At 32.8% G+C, this 21,049-nt stretch overlaps 1 protein-coding gene across 1 annotated transcript in view; it reads right to left on the bottom strand.

The window, feature by feature from the left end:
- The window catches only part of LOC139516083 (receptor-type tyrosine-protein phosphatase epsilon-like), a 36,763-nt gene extending 16,068 nt beyond the window's left edge, over positions 1 to 20,695 (bottom strand). Inside the window, exons 1-7 of the mRNA XM_071305930.1 lie at positions 20,399 to 20,695; positions 16,823 to 17,068; positions 14,938 to 15,129; positions 12,795 to 12,932; positions 12,362 to 12,496; positions 11,794 to 11,928; positions 11,274 to 11,411 (exon numbers count right to left, since the gene is read on the bottom strand). Coding sequence (XP_071162031.1) covers positions 11,274 to 11,411; positions 11,794 to 11,928; positions 12,362 to 12,496; positions 12,795 to 12,932; positions 14,938 to 15,129; positions 16,823 to 17,068; positions 20,399 to 20,471 — 1,057 coding nt within the window. The 5' untranslated portion in view covers positions 20,472 to 20,695. The remainder of the gene's footprint in view (positions 1 to 11,273; positions 11,412 to 11,793; positions 11,929 to 12,361; positions 12,497 to 12,794; positions 12,933 to 14,937; positions 15,130 to 16,822; positions 17,069 to 20,398) is intronic.
- Between the last annotated feature and the right edge of the window lie 354 nt (positions 20,696 to 21,049).

The following is a 21,049-nucleotide window of genomic DNA, read 5'->3' as shown; positions in this document are numbered from 1 at the left end:
GCAGGCGACCGCAAGCCTGAGTCCTGAACTCGAGCAGGTGGCAGATACTGTCACCCAACGCATCGTGCCTGAATTAAAGGACCAAATAGCTAAAGCAATCGAGGCTATCCAGAGGACACCCACACTCTGCTCAACCCCAGATACTGATTTGTCAGGTATAAATCTCACTAATAACAGCATACTTGTAAATGAGAATGATAGTATTGCCCCTGTAAAAAGTTTCAATGATGACCTTAGGGTGCACATTTCACAGCAAGTAAGAGACAAAATTATTAATGAGGAATATGTAGAATTAGAAAACCTATTGGTTATTTCTCATTCCGAGCAATCAAGGGTAGTAGTTATGGATAATAATGGAAATCTTAATTTAATGCCAAAATCCTGAAAGAAAATATCCGACATCAATACATGGTTCGATGCTATCTTAATTCATACTACCATTTATACAGCAGCACATCCTAGTAGTACCCCGGGTTTGATTAAGTATATTCATAATGTAAAATTGGCAACAGGCATATGTGCTGATATGGGTTGGTTAACCTATGATCAACAATTTAGACTAAAACGTGCCAGAAACCCATCAATGAATTGGGGTTGTGTAGACATTGAGTTATGGCTTCTGTATATTTCCCAGGGTGTAACTCCTATACAAGAACCTCAAATATCTCAAATGAATGCAGGTAAATAAATTCATCATAGATACCAGGACTAAATTTAGTATATACGCCAGACGCGCGTTTCTAGGTCTACAAAAGACTCATCAGTGACGCTTGAATCCAAAAAGGTTAAAAAGGCTAAATAAAGTACGAAGTTAAAGAGCATTGAGGACCAAAATTCCTAAAAGTTTTGCCAAATACAGCTAATGTTATATATGCCTGAGGTAGAAAAGCCTTAGTAATTCAACAAATTCAAAGTTTCTTGTACAACAATAAAGGTAGATGCGGCCGTTCAGCTTGTCGTTATCTTCATAGATGCTTAAAATGCGGGGGTGCTCATGCAGCTTTGTTTTGCAATTTAAAACCTACACAAAACAGTCAGAATGAGAAAAGAAAGCCTTGTGTATCATTTCGGAGTGACTTTCGGAGAGAAAAGAGCTATAAAAACAATGTCAATGGATTCAGGATATTTTACTCTACGTCTGGCAGTCCTTAGAGATATTCAACACCGAAAAAGAAAGGCAATAGCAAATACCTACAGGTTCAAACAAAGACGAAGAAATTTAAAGTCAACAAGGTACCTAAATTTTTAACGCTTTTTGAAATCAGCGGAATGTTCTCCTAAAAAAAGCCTATCTTTTGGGGGATTATTTCTGTGGTGCTATTTTTGAATTATGAGGGTCAGATTACCAATGAGCTGACTATCAAATAAATTTATTTGATTGATTAATGTCACAATACACACAAACACAGTGCACTTGTGACAATAATTTCCTGCAACCAATTGGAAAAATATTTATACATTGGCTGCATACAATAATGATAAAGCATGCTTTAAAAAAAAAACCACCAAAATGTCAGGACTGTATTCCATTTGTGAGTAAAAGTCCTCCTACAGTTCATTATCATATGTGAAATAATATAGATAATAAGGACATACCCTTATTGCTCTATACATGTAGTAGCTACTCTATCCATATGTCTGTCCTTCGCAAATACCTATGTTGTATGATAACTCAATGTAATTTGACTGATTGATATACAATGTATTCACAATGCACATGTAAAGCATCATTTGATTTTGAAATGTTTGCGATTTAATTGACTAAGGCTGAAGAGACCCTTTATGATGCCTCATTTTGTTAGTTATTCATTTGGATTATTTCAGACATCAAAAGCTTGCCACAAGAGAAGTTAGGGAAGGTGTAACTTATTCTTCTGGCATTGGTTTGGAAGTCCACCTTTCAGATGACATTGAAGAAATTCCAAGTCCTTCACTGCAACCTGCATACCAAACCATTGAATGGTCCACTACAGTTAATAAAATTTTCTTCGACATTGAAGCAACAGGCTTAGGTATGATTGCAGTAAAAAGATCTATCTCTCCTATAGAAATTTTGATCTGACATATGTTTTCAGAATTGCATTGATATGGTCATCTGTTGAAATTGCAACCCTATTTTTCATAAAAATAATTGAAACTTTATACATGTGTCCAAATTATCAGACAAATTCAGTATAAAATTGATCAACTACAAAAACAATAAACCACACTAAAAACATAAATTATATTCAGGTACTTTAAAAGGGTGAACCGTTTGTGCTATATATTTTATACTGCAATCAGCTATTTTACTATAGATACGTATAAACGTTAGCTTTATACGTCAATGACCCCAACTAACCTATTAGCCCCACCTACTTACCGGAACTACCATATTTCACCAACAACGTCACGTCACAACCATGACAACGTGTAGTAACAATGGTCAAACTTTTATGAATTTAAACTTGTTATGTCTTCAAATTGGTAATTTATAAACCATGTTTATCAAATGTTATTAATAAGTTCATTTTCCCTTTCTAATTCCTTAAAATGTCAATGTCTTACCGCCTGGGCTACGCTCATAGGGAAATACCCCAAAATGGTACCCCAAGAGGGAAATTCCAAACACTTTATTTTTGTCGAGCCTGCAACTTTTGTTGCAGAAAGATCGACATAGGTATAGTGATCCGGCGGCGGCTACGGCGGCTACGGCGGCGGCGGCGTTAGCTAACTTCTTAAAAGCTTTATATTTTAGAAGGTAGAAGACCTGGATGCTTCATACTTTGTATATAGAAGCCTCATGTTACGAACTTTCCGTCAGTCACATGTCCAATGTCCTTGACCTAATTTTCATGGTTCAGTGACTACTTGATTTTTTGTAATGTTAAATTCTCTCTTATTATAAGTAATTGGATAACTATATTTGTTATGTGCGTACCTTGCAAGGTCCTCATGCCCGTCAGACAGTTTTCACTTGACCTCGACCTCATTTCATGGATCAGTGAACAAGGTTAAGTTTTGGTGGTCAAGTCCATATCTCAGATACTATAAGCAATAGGATTAGTATATTGGGTGTATGGAAGGACTGTAAGGTGTACATGTCCAACTGGCCGGTGTCATCTGAACTTGACCTCATTTTCATGGTTCAGTGGTTATAGTTAAGTTTTTTTGTTTTGGTCTGTTTTTCTTATACTATATGCAATAGGTCTACTATATTTGGTGTATGGAATGATTGTAAGGTGTACATGTCTAGCTGACAGGTGTCATCTGACCTTGACCTCATTTTCATGGTTCAGTGGTCAAAGTTAAGTTTTTAAGTTTTGGTCTATTTTTCTAATACGTTCATCTTTTGACCTCATTTCATGGTTCATTGATCAATGTTTCGTTTTCTTTGGTTAATGTTTAGTTTATGTGACAGTTGTAATAAAGCTTTATATGTAGGTCTATCAACATAATATCAATGATTAGTAAAGAAGGCGAGACATTTCAGCATGTGCACTCTTGTTTATCAATATTTGTTACATTTTTTTATTCTATTTTTATTTTTTTATCGATTTCAGTATAAAAACGATATACGTATAGTGTCTTGAAATATGAAATTTATTTGTATTTCGGCATTGTGCTATATATTATACTTGTATGCCTCCAAGATATAGTGTATATATAAAAAAAGATGTGGTATGATTGCCACTGAAACAACTCTCCACCAGAGACCAAATAGCATAGAAATTAACAACTATAGGTCACTGTATTCCCTTTAACAATGAGCAAAGCCCATACTTCATAGTAAGCTATAAAAAGATCGAAATATGTATGGCTACTATATATATATATATATTCTCAAACAACAATGTATGGTCAAATATTAGGTCTCAAATTTACAAAACAAATTTATTCTCAAAATGGACTGTTCAGTACCCAGGGTAAGTTAAAGTCCCTGCTTTGACAAGTTTAGCTTCAGTTTACTACTATCTTGAAAACAAAAACGGAGATCAATGAGCATTCAAATAGTATAGATAATATGAATGACAGGCTTCAAAAGATTGGGCTTGTAAAGTTTAAAAAATTTCTAGTTAATGCATTTTTCAATTTTTATTGGCATGATTCTGTTGGCTAGTGCTTGTTCAACATGCCTATCATGAAAGTGATTTACCAATGTTATGCCTTTTATATTTCAGCAAGAAACTCTCACATAACACAGATTTCTGCAACATCTGACAAAGGTTCCATCAACACATATGTACTTCCAAAGAAACTAATAACACCTAAGGCACAGAAAATAACAGGGATCAAAGTTGAAGGGAGCAAGATGTTTTGCCATGACAAGGAAGTGAAATCTGTTGTCATCAAAGAGGCTTTAAAGATGTTTATATTATTTTTAGCGCAATACAAGAAAAACATAATTATTGGTCATAACATCAAATTATATGACATTCCAGTGCTATTTTGTGCTTTAAATGATTGTTCAATTATGAATGAATGTTCATGTTCCATTCTTGGATTTTTAGATACGCTACAACTATTCAAATCTTTATTACCTGGATTAACCTCATATTCACAATCAAATTTGTACAATACAATATTAAATGAAACATATGACGGTCATGATTCAATGGAGAACGTTGTTGCTTTGAGTCGTCTTTTCCATCACTTGGCTCCATCAACAGAAGCAAAACAATTGTCATCTTTTTCCTTTGATTCAGCTGCAAGGAGATATGACCACAACCAGAAAACAAAACTACTTCTCCCTACTTTGACACCTCTTACAGAGAAGAAAGTAATCACACTAAGAACTGCAAATGTAATAGCAGCGAGTGGCATGTCTTTTTCTCATTTACGCATTTCATATGCGAGAGATGGCCGCCAAGGAATAGAAGATGTTCTGAAAGAGGAGGATGTAAATGGAAAAGTGCGTGTCACCAAATCAAAGAAGATAGTGGATGCCATATCTGACTTTTTCAAAAGTTTAAAACCAGATGCTTGATGTACCTTTCATATATTTATATCCGAATTAGAACTACATTCCAATCTTGCATGGAATTGATATCATAATCCAAAAGATCTAAATTTGCTACACATTTGATTTCTTTCGGATTGGGGCTTTTAAGACAATTCTTGTGTATACATACTTTAGGTTATTTCATATTCAAAATTTATAATAAATGTCTATAGTATAGATTAGGGTCTTCAGAGGACAAATTTGTTTTCTTAAAAAAACTAATTGGCATGTAAAATATTGTTCCGGTATTTTTTTCTTATTTAGAATGTTTATTTTTCTATCCATTTATTATCTGAAGCATGCAATTCTGGTCAAAGCAAAAGTGGAGAGTCATCTATTGATATTTTGGAAAATACTTTATTTCAAATTGTGAAATTGATCATAGGGACTGTATTGAGCAAGAATTTATGTGATAATTAAAAAGTATTTCAGCTATTACAAATGATTGATTCTGAAAAAAATAAAGGGGATGATTTTGAGTATTGTCATGGTTTTACCTACTGCTGCACTTGTCGATATTTACATTGTAAGGGAACTTTGGTATGAATGGTGCATTAATTGTTTTTACCCCCTTTCAATTTCAAGTTATAGTTTCAATTATACCATATTATGGTATGCAGGTAAAGTTGGTTAATTTTTCCAGTTATGATAAGGGTTAAAGTTTTTGAACGTGGCTATTTTCCTACAAATTCCTGTGATGGTCAACAAATATGACTGTGTGTTACAGATTGAAAAAAAATCTAAATTAAAAAGTTGGAAAACTATGTTTACTAGTTAACATCACATGATCATTTGCTCTATAATGGCATATCTAAATTTTTGTTTATGAAGTTTTTAAAGTAAAATGAGGCAGTAATACTACTGGAAGTGAACAGAATATGGGCAAACCACAGTTTTTTGAAAATTCAAATTCAGTTTTATTTTTAATTCCAACATGGATTTTTTTCTTGTATCAGTTTTCAAGAACATGTTACCTTCTTTATTAACTATTATCTATTGAAATATGGTTCTAATAACAATTTTCTATTTTTTACCTCCAAAAAGGTTGTAAAAAGTGTGGATTTGAGTAAAATCTAGTTTTTGAAAATTATGCTTATAAATTTTCGAATTCCAACATGGATTTTTTTCTTGTACAAGTTTTTAAGATCATTAGACCTTTCTTTTTAACCTTCAACTTTGAAATGTGGTTTTGATGACAATTTCCTATTTTATACGCCCTAAAAGGTTGTAAAAAGTGTAGATTTTGGGTTAAATACAGATTTTGAAAAATTCAAATGAAGATTTTTTTTCAAATTCCAACATGGATTTTTTTCTTGTATCAGTTTTTAAGATCATTAGACCTTCCTATTTAAGTATTAATTTTTTTAATGTGGTTCTGATTACAATTTCTTATTTTTTAAGCCTTAAAAGGTCGTAAAAAGAGAAGATTTTGGGCAAAATCCAGTTTTTGAAAATTCAAATGAAGATTTTTTTCTAATTCCAACATGGATTTTTTTCTTGTATCAGTTTTTAAGAACATAAGACCTTCCTTTTTAACTATTAATTATTGAAATATGGTTCTAATTACAATTTCTTAATTTTTTACTACCTAAAAGGTTGTAGAAAGTGTGGATTTTTGGAAAAATCATGGATTTCTTAATTAAACATGAAAACATGTCATAAAGTGTTATATCTTTATTTTCTATGCCATTTTGAAGCATTCTAATTACATCAACCTGATCAGCGTACTCCCTTAAGTCCGCATTGTCAGTCCCAGGAAGCATATAGCCATTATAGGCTAACGGAATAAGGAAAGACACCGATTTAAAGTGGAAAGATTAAGACATTTTTTAAAAAGTTATCCAAATAAAATTGATGCACATATATTGTTAGATGGATTTACAAATGGATTTAAAGTAAATTACTTGGGTCCGCGTTAAGCTGTAAATTGTTCGAATTTGACTTCGGTATAGCAGCATGAGTCTGAATTAGAGAAAACAATTACGAAAAAGATTCAGGCAGGGCGAATAGCGGGCCCCTTTAAAACAAACCTTTTTCCAACCTCCGCTTATCACCGATAGGGCTTGTAGCTGATAAGCCTCCTCCTGGCTCTAAAATTCACGGATGGCGTATGATACAACATTTGAGTTATCCACTGGGAAGTAGTATTAATAGTTTTATTGACCCCCAATTAGCAACTGTGCAATACACATCCGTTGACAAAGTTCTTGGCACTATTAATAAACTAGGAAAGGGGGCAGAAATGGCACGAATGGATATAGTCTAGGCATTTAGATTATTAATATTGCACCCGGATGAATTTGTTTTTATTTGGTTTTCGCTTTCAAGACAACTTTTATTTCCAGAAAGCGCTCCCAATGGGATGCTCGGCGGCGTGCGAGCTGTTCGAAAAGTTTTCATGTTTCTTAGAGTGGTTGGTCCGTTTTCAATCGCGCAAGGAATCAATAGAGCATGATTTAGACGATTTCCTGTTTGCCGAAGAAGCTAGGTCGGGGGAATGTTTACATCTCATGAACAATTTTAGGACTATTTGCAGAGATATTGGAGTTCCTCTAGCAGAGGAAAATACTTTAGGTCCTTCGTGTATTATGACTTTTCTGGGATTAGAAATAGACATTTTGGAGACGGTTATTCGGATACCACAAGACAAACCAACGGAGGTTAAGGGAAAACTGGAATTGACTATAAAGAAAAGAAAAATCACTCTGACGGATCTTCAATCTTTAGTGGGCTCCCTGAATTTTTGTGCCAAAGCAATTCCGTCAGTTCGAGCTTTTAACAGGAGGTTTTGTGATGCTATGTGCGGTATACAAAGGCCAAATCATTTTATCCGAGTGACACTAGGTATGAAAGAGGACATAAAAACTTGGCTTACATTTCTCGAGAATTTCAATGGTACTTTGGCTTTTGGTGAGAGAGAATGGCTTTCAAATAGTAAAATTCATTTGTTTACAGATAGCGCTGGTAACCCAGATTTAAGTTGTGGAGTTTACTTTTAAGGCCGATGGGCTTATTTTCAATAGCCTTCTAGTTGGGAAAACACTGATGTTATGGCTGATATAACCTTTTTGAAGTTAGTGCCTATTGTGCTATCGATTTGGTTGTTTAAAGAGGATTTGCACAACAAGCGACTACTTATTCATACAGATAATAAGGCACTTGTGAGTATTTTGAACAAGAAATCCTCAAAATCGAGACGAGTGATGGAGTTGGTTCGGCCTTTTGTATTACACACAATGCTTTTTAATGTGGTACCCAACACTTTCACTAAAATTAGTTTGGCTCGTTTAATTTTCATAAAATTTTCTTTAACAAAAATATATAGCAATTTGATAAACGGCAATTTTGATCATTGAGAAGCTTAATATTGCTTTTACAACACAACGTAATTAAAACGTTTAGCTGACTTTACAGAGTTATCTCCCTGTAGTGTTAGGTACCACCTTAATATGCAATTTAAAGCAGTACATATTGAAGGTCGTTCAAACTTCATCACTGATGCTATTTCACGTAAACAGTTGCACAGATTCCGCATGGTAGCACCACAAGCAGAGACAGAGGCGACACCAATCCCAGAAACTTTTCTGCAGCTGATTTCCGGTCTGAAATTGATCGTCTAGTAGATGCCTCGCTTGCTTCGAACACGAAGGATACATATAGAACGGGATTGCGGAGTTTCGGGATATTTCGGAAAGACTTTAGTATGGAGTGCGTGTGGCTGCCTCCCCCATCGCATATTGTGCTTTTTATTGCATATTTATCGCTGAAAGGGAGAGCGCATAAAACTGTCAGCTGTTACGTGACTGCAATCGGTTTTCGTTGCAAGGTTCTGCAGTCTCAACTTATGGACTATTCACAAAATTTTATTATACGAAAAATGTTAGAGGGTTTGAAACGCAGTAAGTTCTCGAAGGATAAAAGGCTTCCAATTACATCGGAACTTTTGGCTAGGATAATTGAAAAGTTGCCATCGATTTGTTATTCAGCATATGAATCTTTGCTTTTTGCGGCAGCTTTTTCAGTCGCCTTTCATGGCTTTCTGAGAGTTGGAGAATTAGTTTACACAAAATTAGGCCAAGCGCAAAATATAATATCAATACATGGTACACAAATTTTATGGGGAGCAAAAGGGGAGTTTATTATGCTTCACTTAACGCACTCTAAGGGGGATCAAACTGGTAAGGTTTTTTCTATTGATATAAGGAAGACGGATTCAACAGTTTGTCCAATACTGCTATTAAAAAGATACCTAAGAGTAAGACCAAATAAAAATGGTCCTTTACTCTGTCACCTTGGTGGAAAATGCGTGTCTCGTTATCAGTTCTCTGGTATATTATCTTAGGCATTGAATGTAATAGGTATTGATTCAAGTGGCTACAAGTCACATTCATTCAGGATTGGGGCAGCTTCAGAAGCCTCTTCTAAAGGAATTTCTAATGAGGAAATTATGAAGCTAGGACGATGGAAATCTGGTGCATATAGGTCATACATCAGATTGTAAAAAATTTATTTTGATGTGGTCATATATCAAAGACAATTATTGTTTTATATGTAGATGTAAATAGATGGTAAATTATGTTATTAAACGTTTAATTGTGTTTTAATAGGAATACTTGAGAGATATGAGGAAAAGTCTATTGGATAATAGGCTCGTCCATTGTAAAACATGCATTTACCAATGCCCGCACCACTTATGACGGTTTGGGTTTGAAGCGGAAAAAATGTACCATTTGGTGGCAAGGCAAAGGTGCCAAGAATTGGCACGAATTAGTACCAAAGATAAAATATTTATTAATATTTGAACAGGAGCCAGTTTTTTAATTATACATTGTGGGGGCAACAACATAGGCTCCTGCAAGTTACATAATTTTACACGGCAAATTAAGTCGTCTCTTTGTAAGGTTTTAGAATTGCTCCCTAAAGCTAAATTAATTTGGTCCCAGATACCACCAAGGCTAGTTTGGCGGAATGGCCAAAACATTAAGTCTCTGAACCGAGCTGCGGTTAGAATAAACAATTTTGCTGGTCTGGTGGAGGATACATAAAATATCCTGAAATAACATGGAATGAGAAGGGACTTTTCAACATCGACGGTGTTTATCTTTCAAACATGGGAAATGAACTATTTTTGTATAGAATTCAAAATTTTCTTTAGGATGTTGTGTAAGCGTTCCTAATGAAAGAAAATGTACAGATAATGATTTAGTGTACAACATGGTGGTTACTATCTAATAATGTTTTGTTAATTTAAGTCGTGCACTTGCAATAGTGTGCTATGACGTTCGTTGATTTAAAGGCTTCGTCCTGCAAGACAAGGGATGAATATAAATATGTAGCAACCAAGTCAATAAGGCCACGGCTTGTTGGGTCGTTTTCTTTTATTTCATGGCGGTGGTCGCATGTTTAACATGTGACCAGTTGGCGGGAAAGCGACACAACGCCAACAACCTTGCACCATGTTCACATAATGGACTATAATAGCCGTTACTGAGCTTTTGTTCCCAGGGCCAGTATTTTAAAGTCAATGTCAGTATTGGACAGTAATGATAAAGTGCTCTGTTTGTACAGATGGTTCTAATTGATCATTCTTGATCCATGCTAATGTTATAATTGATCAATCGTGATCCATGCTAAAGTTTTTAATTGATCAATCGTGATCCATTCTAATATTATAACTGATCAACAGTGATCCACGCTAATGTGTTAACTTTGATCATGTGTGCCTCATGATCATGCTAATGTTTCATCTTTCTTGATGATAAATTAATGTTTGATAAATTTGTGAACCGTGGCCTTTATTTTGCCAATTAAAATAATAATTCATTTATATCTCTTTGGTATTTATTCAAGCATGAATCTTAAGTTAATTAAAGTTAAAATACGAATTTGTATCAAAAGCAACAGGATAAATCCCAGACAAACGGAAGTACATTACCATGTAAAAGTCATGCTATAATAAAGATTGTACTCATCGTTTTGATTTTACATCGATTTGAAATGAAAATTTCCAACTTTATGTATTTGAAAGGGACACGTTGCTGTGAAATACAATGCCGAAACAAGTATAGAAACCTTAACTGGTCGATGTTTACAACAAAACGTTATGCTGGGTACAAAAAGAGAAACAACACCAAAAGATGAAATGAAAAGAAACAAAGGAAAATTTAATTAGAATTTGTTTCCGTCTGAAATAAGCCTTATTGAATCAAGGAATTGTATATACAATTCCTTGATTGAATGAAAGCATTATAACTGTTCAATACATATGTGTTTCTACTAAATTGCTACTTACAAATATTACAATACATCCCCAACCAACCATCGGCACAGCCGTTATCACATATACCAGTTACGGGGTTACATGTTCTGCCGCGAGCACAATTACCACAGGTGGCATTACAGTCCTGACCAAACGTATTCGGAGGACACGCTGTAATAGATAATTCCGTTATAAATGGCACCTTCAGTACAATCTTCATCCTTTCCTTCTGTTTTAAATATGTCTATTCATAATGTAAATATGCCACATCTTCGTTCATAATTTAATTCAAAACTTTATGTTCAACTTTCTACATAACTTTAAAAAAAAACAAAAAAAAAAACTGCTCAATGAATGTTTAAATCATATCATAATCCCAATTGCTTTAGTCCATAGACCTTATTAAACTTATAAAATAAATTTCTGTCTCTATTCTATATTATAGGGTCGCTGTCTAAAATATTTGCTTGATTTCTCTGTCTCACTTACATATATCCAACATCCCTGATTATTCATATAACTATATTACTCATATAGAACATTATTCACATACGTTGACTGCAAGAATCCAATGCCCATCCAGGTAAACAACCTCCACTAAAACACGTTCCGTTTTCGGGAAAGCAGTCAGATCCAGCACAGTTACAAACAGACAGACAGTCAAACCCAAACTGGTTACCTGTACATGCTGAAATTCAATTACATTAAAGTTATAAACTGGCCGAATAGTTGCAATATACATGCAGTACCATTAATAGCAAAACTGCAAATACTACTTTATATGTTAGTTATATGTTTGGGTGTTTATAGTTTTGCATCTCTAACCCATTATTCTAAGAACCAGAGAGAAATAGTAAATACTAATTTTTCTTTAAATAATTTGACAATTCAAATGAGTTAACCCATGTAGTGATTAAGGTAAGTAGTTATAAACATATCATTACACCAACGAAATATGTAAAAAAAAAAACACATTTCAAGTATTTTCCAAATGTTTTTGTCTATAAACATATATTTTGATGGAACAAAATTACTGCTTCCAATATTTATACCTTAAATCCACCCTCCAATAAAACAAATAATACTAAACAGATAACAGAGTATAATAAGTTGTTACTCACTTTCGTTACAATAAGTCCCTTTATACCCTCTTAGACATCCTCCAACCGGACATTCTCCCGTCACCTTATTACAGGCAGACCCTCTACAGAAACAACTGTTGCCACATCCTAATCCGTAAGTGCCATCATCACATACTATAAATCGAATGAAATTGGTAAATTCGGATATGTTTAACGAATTAGGTTACTTACTTGTTGATTTTAATTTTTTTTTATGCATTGCAAAGAGTTGGCCTATTTTTGATTTTATAATTTGTTAGCATATCAATTTCACACACCTTCAGAATATCAAATATTTCTTCCAGCAATCAAGTTTGTACATTTCTAGTTATTCCAATTTTTGAAATATCACATAACAAGTTAGTTGGGAAATGGTTATATTATATGTTATATCATATCTACTTGAATAAGTAACTAAAATGATAAATATTACCTTGTTGACACTTATTCCCCTGCCAACCAGCTCGACATCCGCCAATACAATATCCATTATCAGGGTTACAAGTAGGGGACAAACAGGTGGCTGGACACAATGTTGCACAATTTATACCATATGACCCGACTGGACATCCTATATTGTATTTGAATAATCAAAATGCAACAATAAAATATACAGATATCTAAAATTGAAAGTCTGAATAAATCGTACAAATAACGGTTAACTACATGTGGTGTACAATTGTTTATCGATATGGTCTTCTGTAAAGCATATTAATAAAATAATCAAAAACTTTTAAAAATGCTTAATAACAGACCCTATAGACAAACATTTGCTCTGTACATGTTTAAAAAAAATATGCTAACAGTAACATACCTCAAACAATTTTTAATGCATCATTTGGTAACAGGATAGACTTTTATTTAGTGATATATCATACACGTACGTTCCTGTTACCAATGAAATAACGAGAAAAGTAAACTAACTGATGAGGGATTTACTTGATGTTGGGTTTATTTGAAAGGGTAAAAAAATGCCCAACAATATAAATTGCTATCTTAGACTTTGCATTACTGGTGGTAATTTTTACAACCTTTGAAAACCAATTTTTAGAGGCATTTTTCAGTACAACCTGGAAAATTGGCAAATAATTTCTTATTTTACAGAATGAATATATATAAAATTTTATTCTTTTGAAAACCATCTAATTGGCTACGTAAAACAAGCTCAACATTTTATCTAAACCTTTTCTTAATAACCCAAAATTTCTTTTGAAAATGGTAACAGGAGAGACAAAATATTGTACCCTCGATCAAAAAATGTTTCATGATATTCTTGTATGACATCATTAAGATTGCATCTTTTAATATGTTGTTCTAAAAGTACTGTTTGTTTTGATTTGCTTATGTAGAGGGTTGTTTGAATAAGTAACTTTTAATAAGACAATAACAATCAAAACCAAGGAGTAAACAAAGACTCACAAAACCAAAGGACATTTACATCAACAGTTATAAATAATAATTAAGAAACAACACGAACTCCACTAAAAACCGGGAGTGAAATCAGGTGCTCCGGAAGGGTAAGCATTTCCTGCATCGTATATGGCAATTTCAAAAATTCGAAATTTTTTGAAAATGACACATATACGACCTTCAACAATGAGCAAATCCCGTATCACATAGACAACTGTAAGAAGCCCCGAAATGACAAGTGTAAAACCTTTCAAACGAGAAAACTAACGGTCTGGTCTATGTGCAAATCAATGAACGAAAACAAATGTAATCTACAGCAACATACAACCACTGAATCACAGACTGAATTTGGACAGGCACGTATGTAGACGAAACGCGCGTCTGGCGTACTAAATTATAATCCTGGTACCTTTGATAACTACGTACACTTATGTGGTGGGGTTTAACATGTTAGCGGGCGTAACACATGAACACCCTATAAAAATCATTTGAAAATGGTATATCAAATAAGATCGATACAAAGCAGAAAAACAAAAGTAACAAAATACAGACCAGACGTGGCAGGGTATTTATACATCTCCACAACAAAAAAGACAAAGTACAGTACCGAGAGTACTCGCAGTTATTGACAGCTAGTTCAAAGCTAATATCAACTTATTAAAGCTAATGTCAACTAATAAAAAAATTATGTATTAAGAACTTAGGTATCAATCATCTATCATCTTTCCATGTTTATTGAAATCGTTGCTTTCCGATTACTTTCGTCAACTTAGACATGCAATATGTTCTTCGGATATTATGAAACTTTTTGAATATCCAGTCAAACCTGTTTTAAGAGACCACTTAAGGGAGAGCAAAAAAGTGTCACTTAAGACAGGTGGTTTTTTAACACATGTTTTGCTTAATACAGGTGGTCTCTTAAGTAGGCTTGACTGTACTTAAAAAGTATCAATGTTTGGTAGTATATTGTTGATAACATTTAACTTTGCTTCCATTATAATATTTTCCTTTAGCATTCCTTAGGATCATGTTATTAATATGATAAATAAATATTAATGATTCTTGATAGAATTAGAACACTTACATGTATTTTTTAATGTGTCAGACCTTAACCAAATCATTTTTAAATGTAATAAAAATATCAATATAACAAAATGCACACGTACCATAGGCTTCAAAATTACAAATTTCTGCGAACCCAATGTTGTTGTCGTATCGAGCATATCTTCCAATAACTGTACAGTTATGCTGGTCATTTGTCAACGGCTTTCCAGGAAATGTATCCTGATAACACACTATACCATTAGCTAATGACTCGTTTGAAAATGTAATGCTATAACCATTCATTCTATCGTTGCCTGAAACAATTCAAGTGATACAAATTTACATGAAGCATAGACAACACAGTTGTACTCTATCAACCCCGAGTGCCATGATAGTCGTTGTACTGTAGGTTTATGTCAGACGGTATCATTTATAAATTAACTGTTTACAATTTTTGAATTTTTGAAATGTAAGGCTTTTCTACCTCAGGCATAGAATATCTTAGCTTTATTTGGCAAAACTTTTAGGAATTTTGATCCGTACTGCTCTTCAACTTCGTACTTTATTTGGCCCTTTTAACTTTTTGGATTCGAGCGTCACTGATGAGTCTTTTGTAGACGAAACGCGCGTCTGGCGTATATACAAAATTTAGTCCTGGTATCTATGATGAGTTTATTTAAGACTATTGACTATATTAAACGAGGTATCAAGTGGAAAATAGGGGAACTGATGGCGTTGTGAACAAGACATAGCACAATGAGGTATTGGAAAAAGGAAATTAAATCATTGTAAATTGTTGTAAACAAAATTTAGTACCGTATAGTTTTAGAATTGGAGTGAAGCAATATGATCTCGTGGTGCATTGAAGTGTTTGAAATTGGAGAGGTTGAATATGATGTTTTTGACACAACACCAACTCGTTAGAAATAATAATGTTTCAAAAGCATGAAATTTTCAACGTCCGTTAAGAGGGTAACATGTTTTGAAAAGATCAAGACAATCCCTTCTGTCAAATATATAAAATGGAATAACTATACGGTATGGGGTTTGATCATTGCATTGGTTTTATGAGAATAGAGTATTGATATAGATCATTATTGAAGGTCATGTTGTAGACTATCGTTGCTTGCATCCAAGTCATTTTGACTTTGAGGGATAACTGTCTCATTGATAATCATACCAAATCTTCTAATTTTTATTTTGTGTTGTAAAGTATTGCTTTCATTGACTTATATATTTTTTTCTTTTATTTGCAAGTCTCGATTCAGTCTTTAACAAACAAGCTAGTCTGTTTGCTAGGTGTTGATGTTTTTCTTAACCGTTTTTGAACAACATATTTGATTGATCGATATTTCAAGTTCTAGATCTAAAATTTGAATTGCAAACATATGGAACTTTGGAAAAGATTACATGCAATAGAACCTTAACAGACCTTTAAACTTAAAAATAAGGAGATTTATTATGTTTGCTAATTAGACAACTACTAGAATCTACCAGAGAACAGAACGAGGAGGATGCAAACAACTGCTAGACAAATTCTTTATTTACCTTCATCGGGACCGCTCAAATACTAAAACTTGAAAACTTCAAGAGCGAAATGAACAATAGAAAACTGAATAGTAGGGCCAAAATCAAACTAGTTTTAACCTTACCTGAGGGAGTTCCGTACCTTATGGTATCTTAATAATTCCAACGTCTATCTCCAAATTAAAGACTGGTGCTGAATAATGTTAAAAAAAACCCAGCTCCAATATAGATTCAACCGTACGTTGTCCTATAATGATTTACTTTTATAAATTGAAACTTGGATGGAGAGTTGTCTCATTTGCACTAATACCACATCTTCCTATATCTATCAGCTAAGTATCAAATATATAATGCTTAGAAATAACAAATTTTATTTGCTTATTAGATTCGCCGGTCTTGCAATTTCATGTCAGACCCATGATATCTCACCAAAAAATTATTGAAGTTAGTTTGAATTAAAAATTAAATGTTTATACTTACGATCATTTCTGTACGCTATTTTCACCCGTGTTACAATACTGGTCTGTCCGAGGTCCACTTGCCAATATACTGGTTTCGAGTTTGCAGTCTGACGGGTATGGGTACATGTGCCTGCAGGATCTCCGGGTGTCGCAAATACATCATTTGTATTTTCATCTACAGCTCGATCGGCTGTAAAATATATCGTCCCATCCGACCCTGTGTAATTGGAACTGAGAATAGCTGGTTTCTTAAATGCTAAGTTAACTGAAAGAAATGAAATAGCAAATCTAAAATATTTATCATGAAAACAAACAAACCGAGTGAAACCTGATTATTTTGAAACAATTATTGATACTGATAACAGAAACAGATGAAACAGTTACTGATACAGATGAAACAATTATTGATACAGATAAAATAGTTATCGATACAGATAAAGCAATTCTTGACACTGATGAAACATAAACAGATGAAACAGTTATTGATATAGATGAAACAGTTATTGATACATCTGGAAAAGGAAACAGATGAAACAGTTATTGATACTAATGAAACAGGACACAGATAAAACAGTTATTGTTACAGATGAAACAAAAATAGATTAAACAGTTATTTTGATACAAATGAAACAGTTTTTGATACTGATGAAATATGAAACATATGAAACAGTTTTGATAATGATATAATGGTTATTGGCCCTGATGAAACAGGAAACAGATGAAACAGTTATTCATACAAATGAAACAAAAATAGATGAAACGGTTATTGATACAGATAAAACAAAAATAGATGAAACATTTATTGATATAAATGAAAAAGTTATTGATACAAATGAAAAAGTTATTAATACAAATGAAATAGTTTTTGACACTGATGAAACCGGACACAGATGAAACATTTTTTGATATAGAGGAAACAGTAATTGATCCAAATGAAACAGTTTTTGATCCAAATGAAACAGTTATTGATACTGATGAAATATGAAACAGATGAAACACTGATAAAACCGGATACAAGTGAAACAGTTATTGATATAGAGGAAACAGTTATTGATCCAAATGAAACAGTTATTTATACAAATGAAACAGTTTTTGATTTAGAGGAAACAGTTATTGATACAGATGAAACAGTTTTTGATACTGATGAAATATGAAACAGATGAAACACTGATAAAACCGGAAACAGATGAAACAGTTATTGTTTCCATAACAGTTATTGAAACAGATAGAACAGTGTTTGACACTGATGAAACAGAGAAACAGATGACACAATTATTGATACAGACGAACCAGTTATTGATACACATGAAACAGTTTATGATACTGATGAAACAGGAAACAGATAAAACAATGATTGAAACTGTCCCCTTATGCCCCGTTAAAACAAGTTTTGATGGTCTTTGTCATTCAATTAGTTTCTATGCTAAATGTCGACGAATGTTTCCATATTAGTATAAAGGAACTTAAAATACATACATTTCAGGCCAAATAGGGCTCATTGAATTGTCTCATTGTAGCCAAAACCACGACTAGTTTGCTAATCTGAAACCATCAAATGCGCCTAATATCAACTGTTTACATGTTATGAACAACTCAAATACAGTAACAACAAAATCCACCAAACATGGAACCAGTGAAGACATACTATCTAATGTTTTTGATAATAAAAAGCCTATTAAATTTAACAGTTACACCAAAAGAGTGAGCATCTCCTGCTTCAAAGGAAGATTTGTTCGTGTCGATTTGGAGTCGAAATCAAAAAGAGAATAAGTAATCACAGAACTTCCAGCAAGCATCTGTTTCCTGATTCATCAGTATCAAAAACTGTTTTACTTGTATCATAAGCATTAATATCAAATTCGTGTTAATCGATTTGACATAAATTTGATTTATAGCATACTAAAACGTATATTCAACTTAGAAAAAGGACAAAATTATACAGTTTATGAATACACTAGATAATAAGAATCATTGCATAAAAGTGTTGTAAAAAAATGTTTAATTTTCTTATTATGTGTGAGTTTTTACCGGTTATTGCCCGTTTAATAAACTTTGATGAACACACGTTGATGAAAGGGGCTTCAGTTGTCAAATTCATGTTCATCGATTTGACTCAAATTCTCATTTTTGATTTATAACATACGAAAACGTATATCCAAAATACACAAAAAATCTCTAATAAACAAATCACAATACATAGACTCATTAAAATGTAACAGCCAGAATTTCGTGTGTATTTTAGTCTAGACCCTATCTAATTATCAATCGAAGACTCCCAAAGACTGTTAACGGTCATAAACACATAAAAATAGATATAAATAGATAGCGAACACGTGCAATTGAATTTGTCTAGGTCTGTTTGATTTTATATTAAAGGTTAAAAAATAGTTTTATCATCGTTATTACCTGTATAAGAATGCGTTGTTGTGAATCGATCAGTCACCCAAATGGGTTTTCCTTATTTCACTTTCATAGAATTGAGAATGGAAATGAGAAATAGGTCAAAGAGACAACAACCCGTCCGTCCAAAGATAAAGAAAAAAAAGAAAAAAAAAGAAGCAATGGAACTTCATCATAGCGAGAAAATCCCACACCCGAAGACTTACTTCAGCGGGCCCCTAAACAAAAATGTTGTCATTCTTTGCATTATAACAGATAAAATGCCTATTTTATGTGTAACCCATCTCTAGCTAAGGGTTATATTGAAGTTCACATGAATACGCATTCATTCTGTAGTCGAATTATTCACTTGCAAGTGAACAATTCATCAGCAATGATTCTAATAAAATTGAGAATGGAAATGGGGAATGTGTCAAAGAGACAATAACCCGACCAAAAATTAAAAAAAAAAAAAACAACCGAAGATTATTTTGACAAAATTTAATCAAACTGGCTGCTGCAAGCGAATTTTTATTTCACTGTAACACTTTCAATAATGATTGATAAAACACTAATATTGTTTTATATATTTCGTAGATAATGCTCCTTTAAAGCAGATATAGGTTTAATATATTTCAACTATTGTAAAACATAAAAATTAATCATGTGTGATATCAACATGGGTCAGTTGGTAATTTCTTTCCATTGAAACCCATCTCCCATTAACAATACTTTGTCACATCTTAACCTGGACACTATCAAGTTATTGTAAAGTTTAGCCTGAAGCACTTTTGTATTTAAAAATCTTTGTGCGATTGAAATTTATGATAATGATTTAACTATTTCCCAATTTTAAAAATTTAATTTTATACCAGCAGTTGTTTTTCACATAAAATCATCCACTGTTAATCTCATAAATGATTTTTTGTTAATATTTTGAAAAAAAATAAAATTAAACAGCATATACAATGTTGTAAATACTACATAGTGACAATAGCACATCCCGCAGTCAGTCCTTATACAATGTGACGTATTCATCATTAAAAACAGATTCATTATAATAAATCATTTGCGATTTGTATTTTTTTAAGGTAATTAGTAAACAAATACCTGATAAAAGGTCATAAATCTACAAATAAATAAATTTTATGTGTTCATAAAAATTACAAAAATATTTTTTGAAACTGTAAACAATGTGTATTACATGTAGACTTACCTGAGCATGTACTAAATCTTAAACAGCATATACAAATAATAATACATAACTTTACAATCATCCAATTATACATTATTTTAATTGGTCTTCATATTCTTCATAAAACAAACATTTTTCTTTTCACATTATTTTCCTTTTATTTACATACAGGATACACAAATATAATCCAATCTGACGTGTAAAACTAAATCCTCTTTTGAATCATCAGTAATTAGTAAAGGACATACTTAATGTTTATAAACCTATAGTAATGGAGACATGGAGTCACTGTACATTGAACATGAACATTTTACATATACTATTGCGTATATATTAATCTTCAAAAACTAAGAACAAAAATCAACGGACACCTAATAATTTTTTTAATCGCTATTTCCCACTTAAACTTGTACATGTGAATTATATATTAACTCTACTACCTAAATTGTGATTTTTTTTAAATACGTGGGTCAACAGTCTTTAGCATAACAAAAAATGAATATCGAGAACTTTTTTTATAACAACATTTTAATTAAATTCATAATTTTTTTGTTGAACTCGCATCTATTGTTTACATTTATAGTCCATGTTCTTGCCAGTTGTTTAAAGTTTGGAAAGCCATCATGGTGAGTTACGTAATAACTAAAGGTCAACTATTTAAGCCTCTGTTAT

The sequence above is a fragment of the Mytilus edulis genome, chromosome 1 (assembly GCF_963676685.1).
Source record: "Mytilus edulis chromosome 1, xbMytEdul2.2, whole genome shotgun sequence".
Lineage (NCBI taxonomy): Eukaryota > Metazoa > Mollusca > Bivalvia > Mytilida > Mytilidae > Mytilus > Mytilus edulis.
This window is presented reverse-complemented; position numbering and strand designations above follow the sequence as displayed.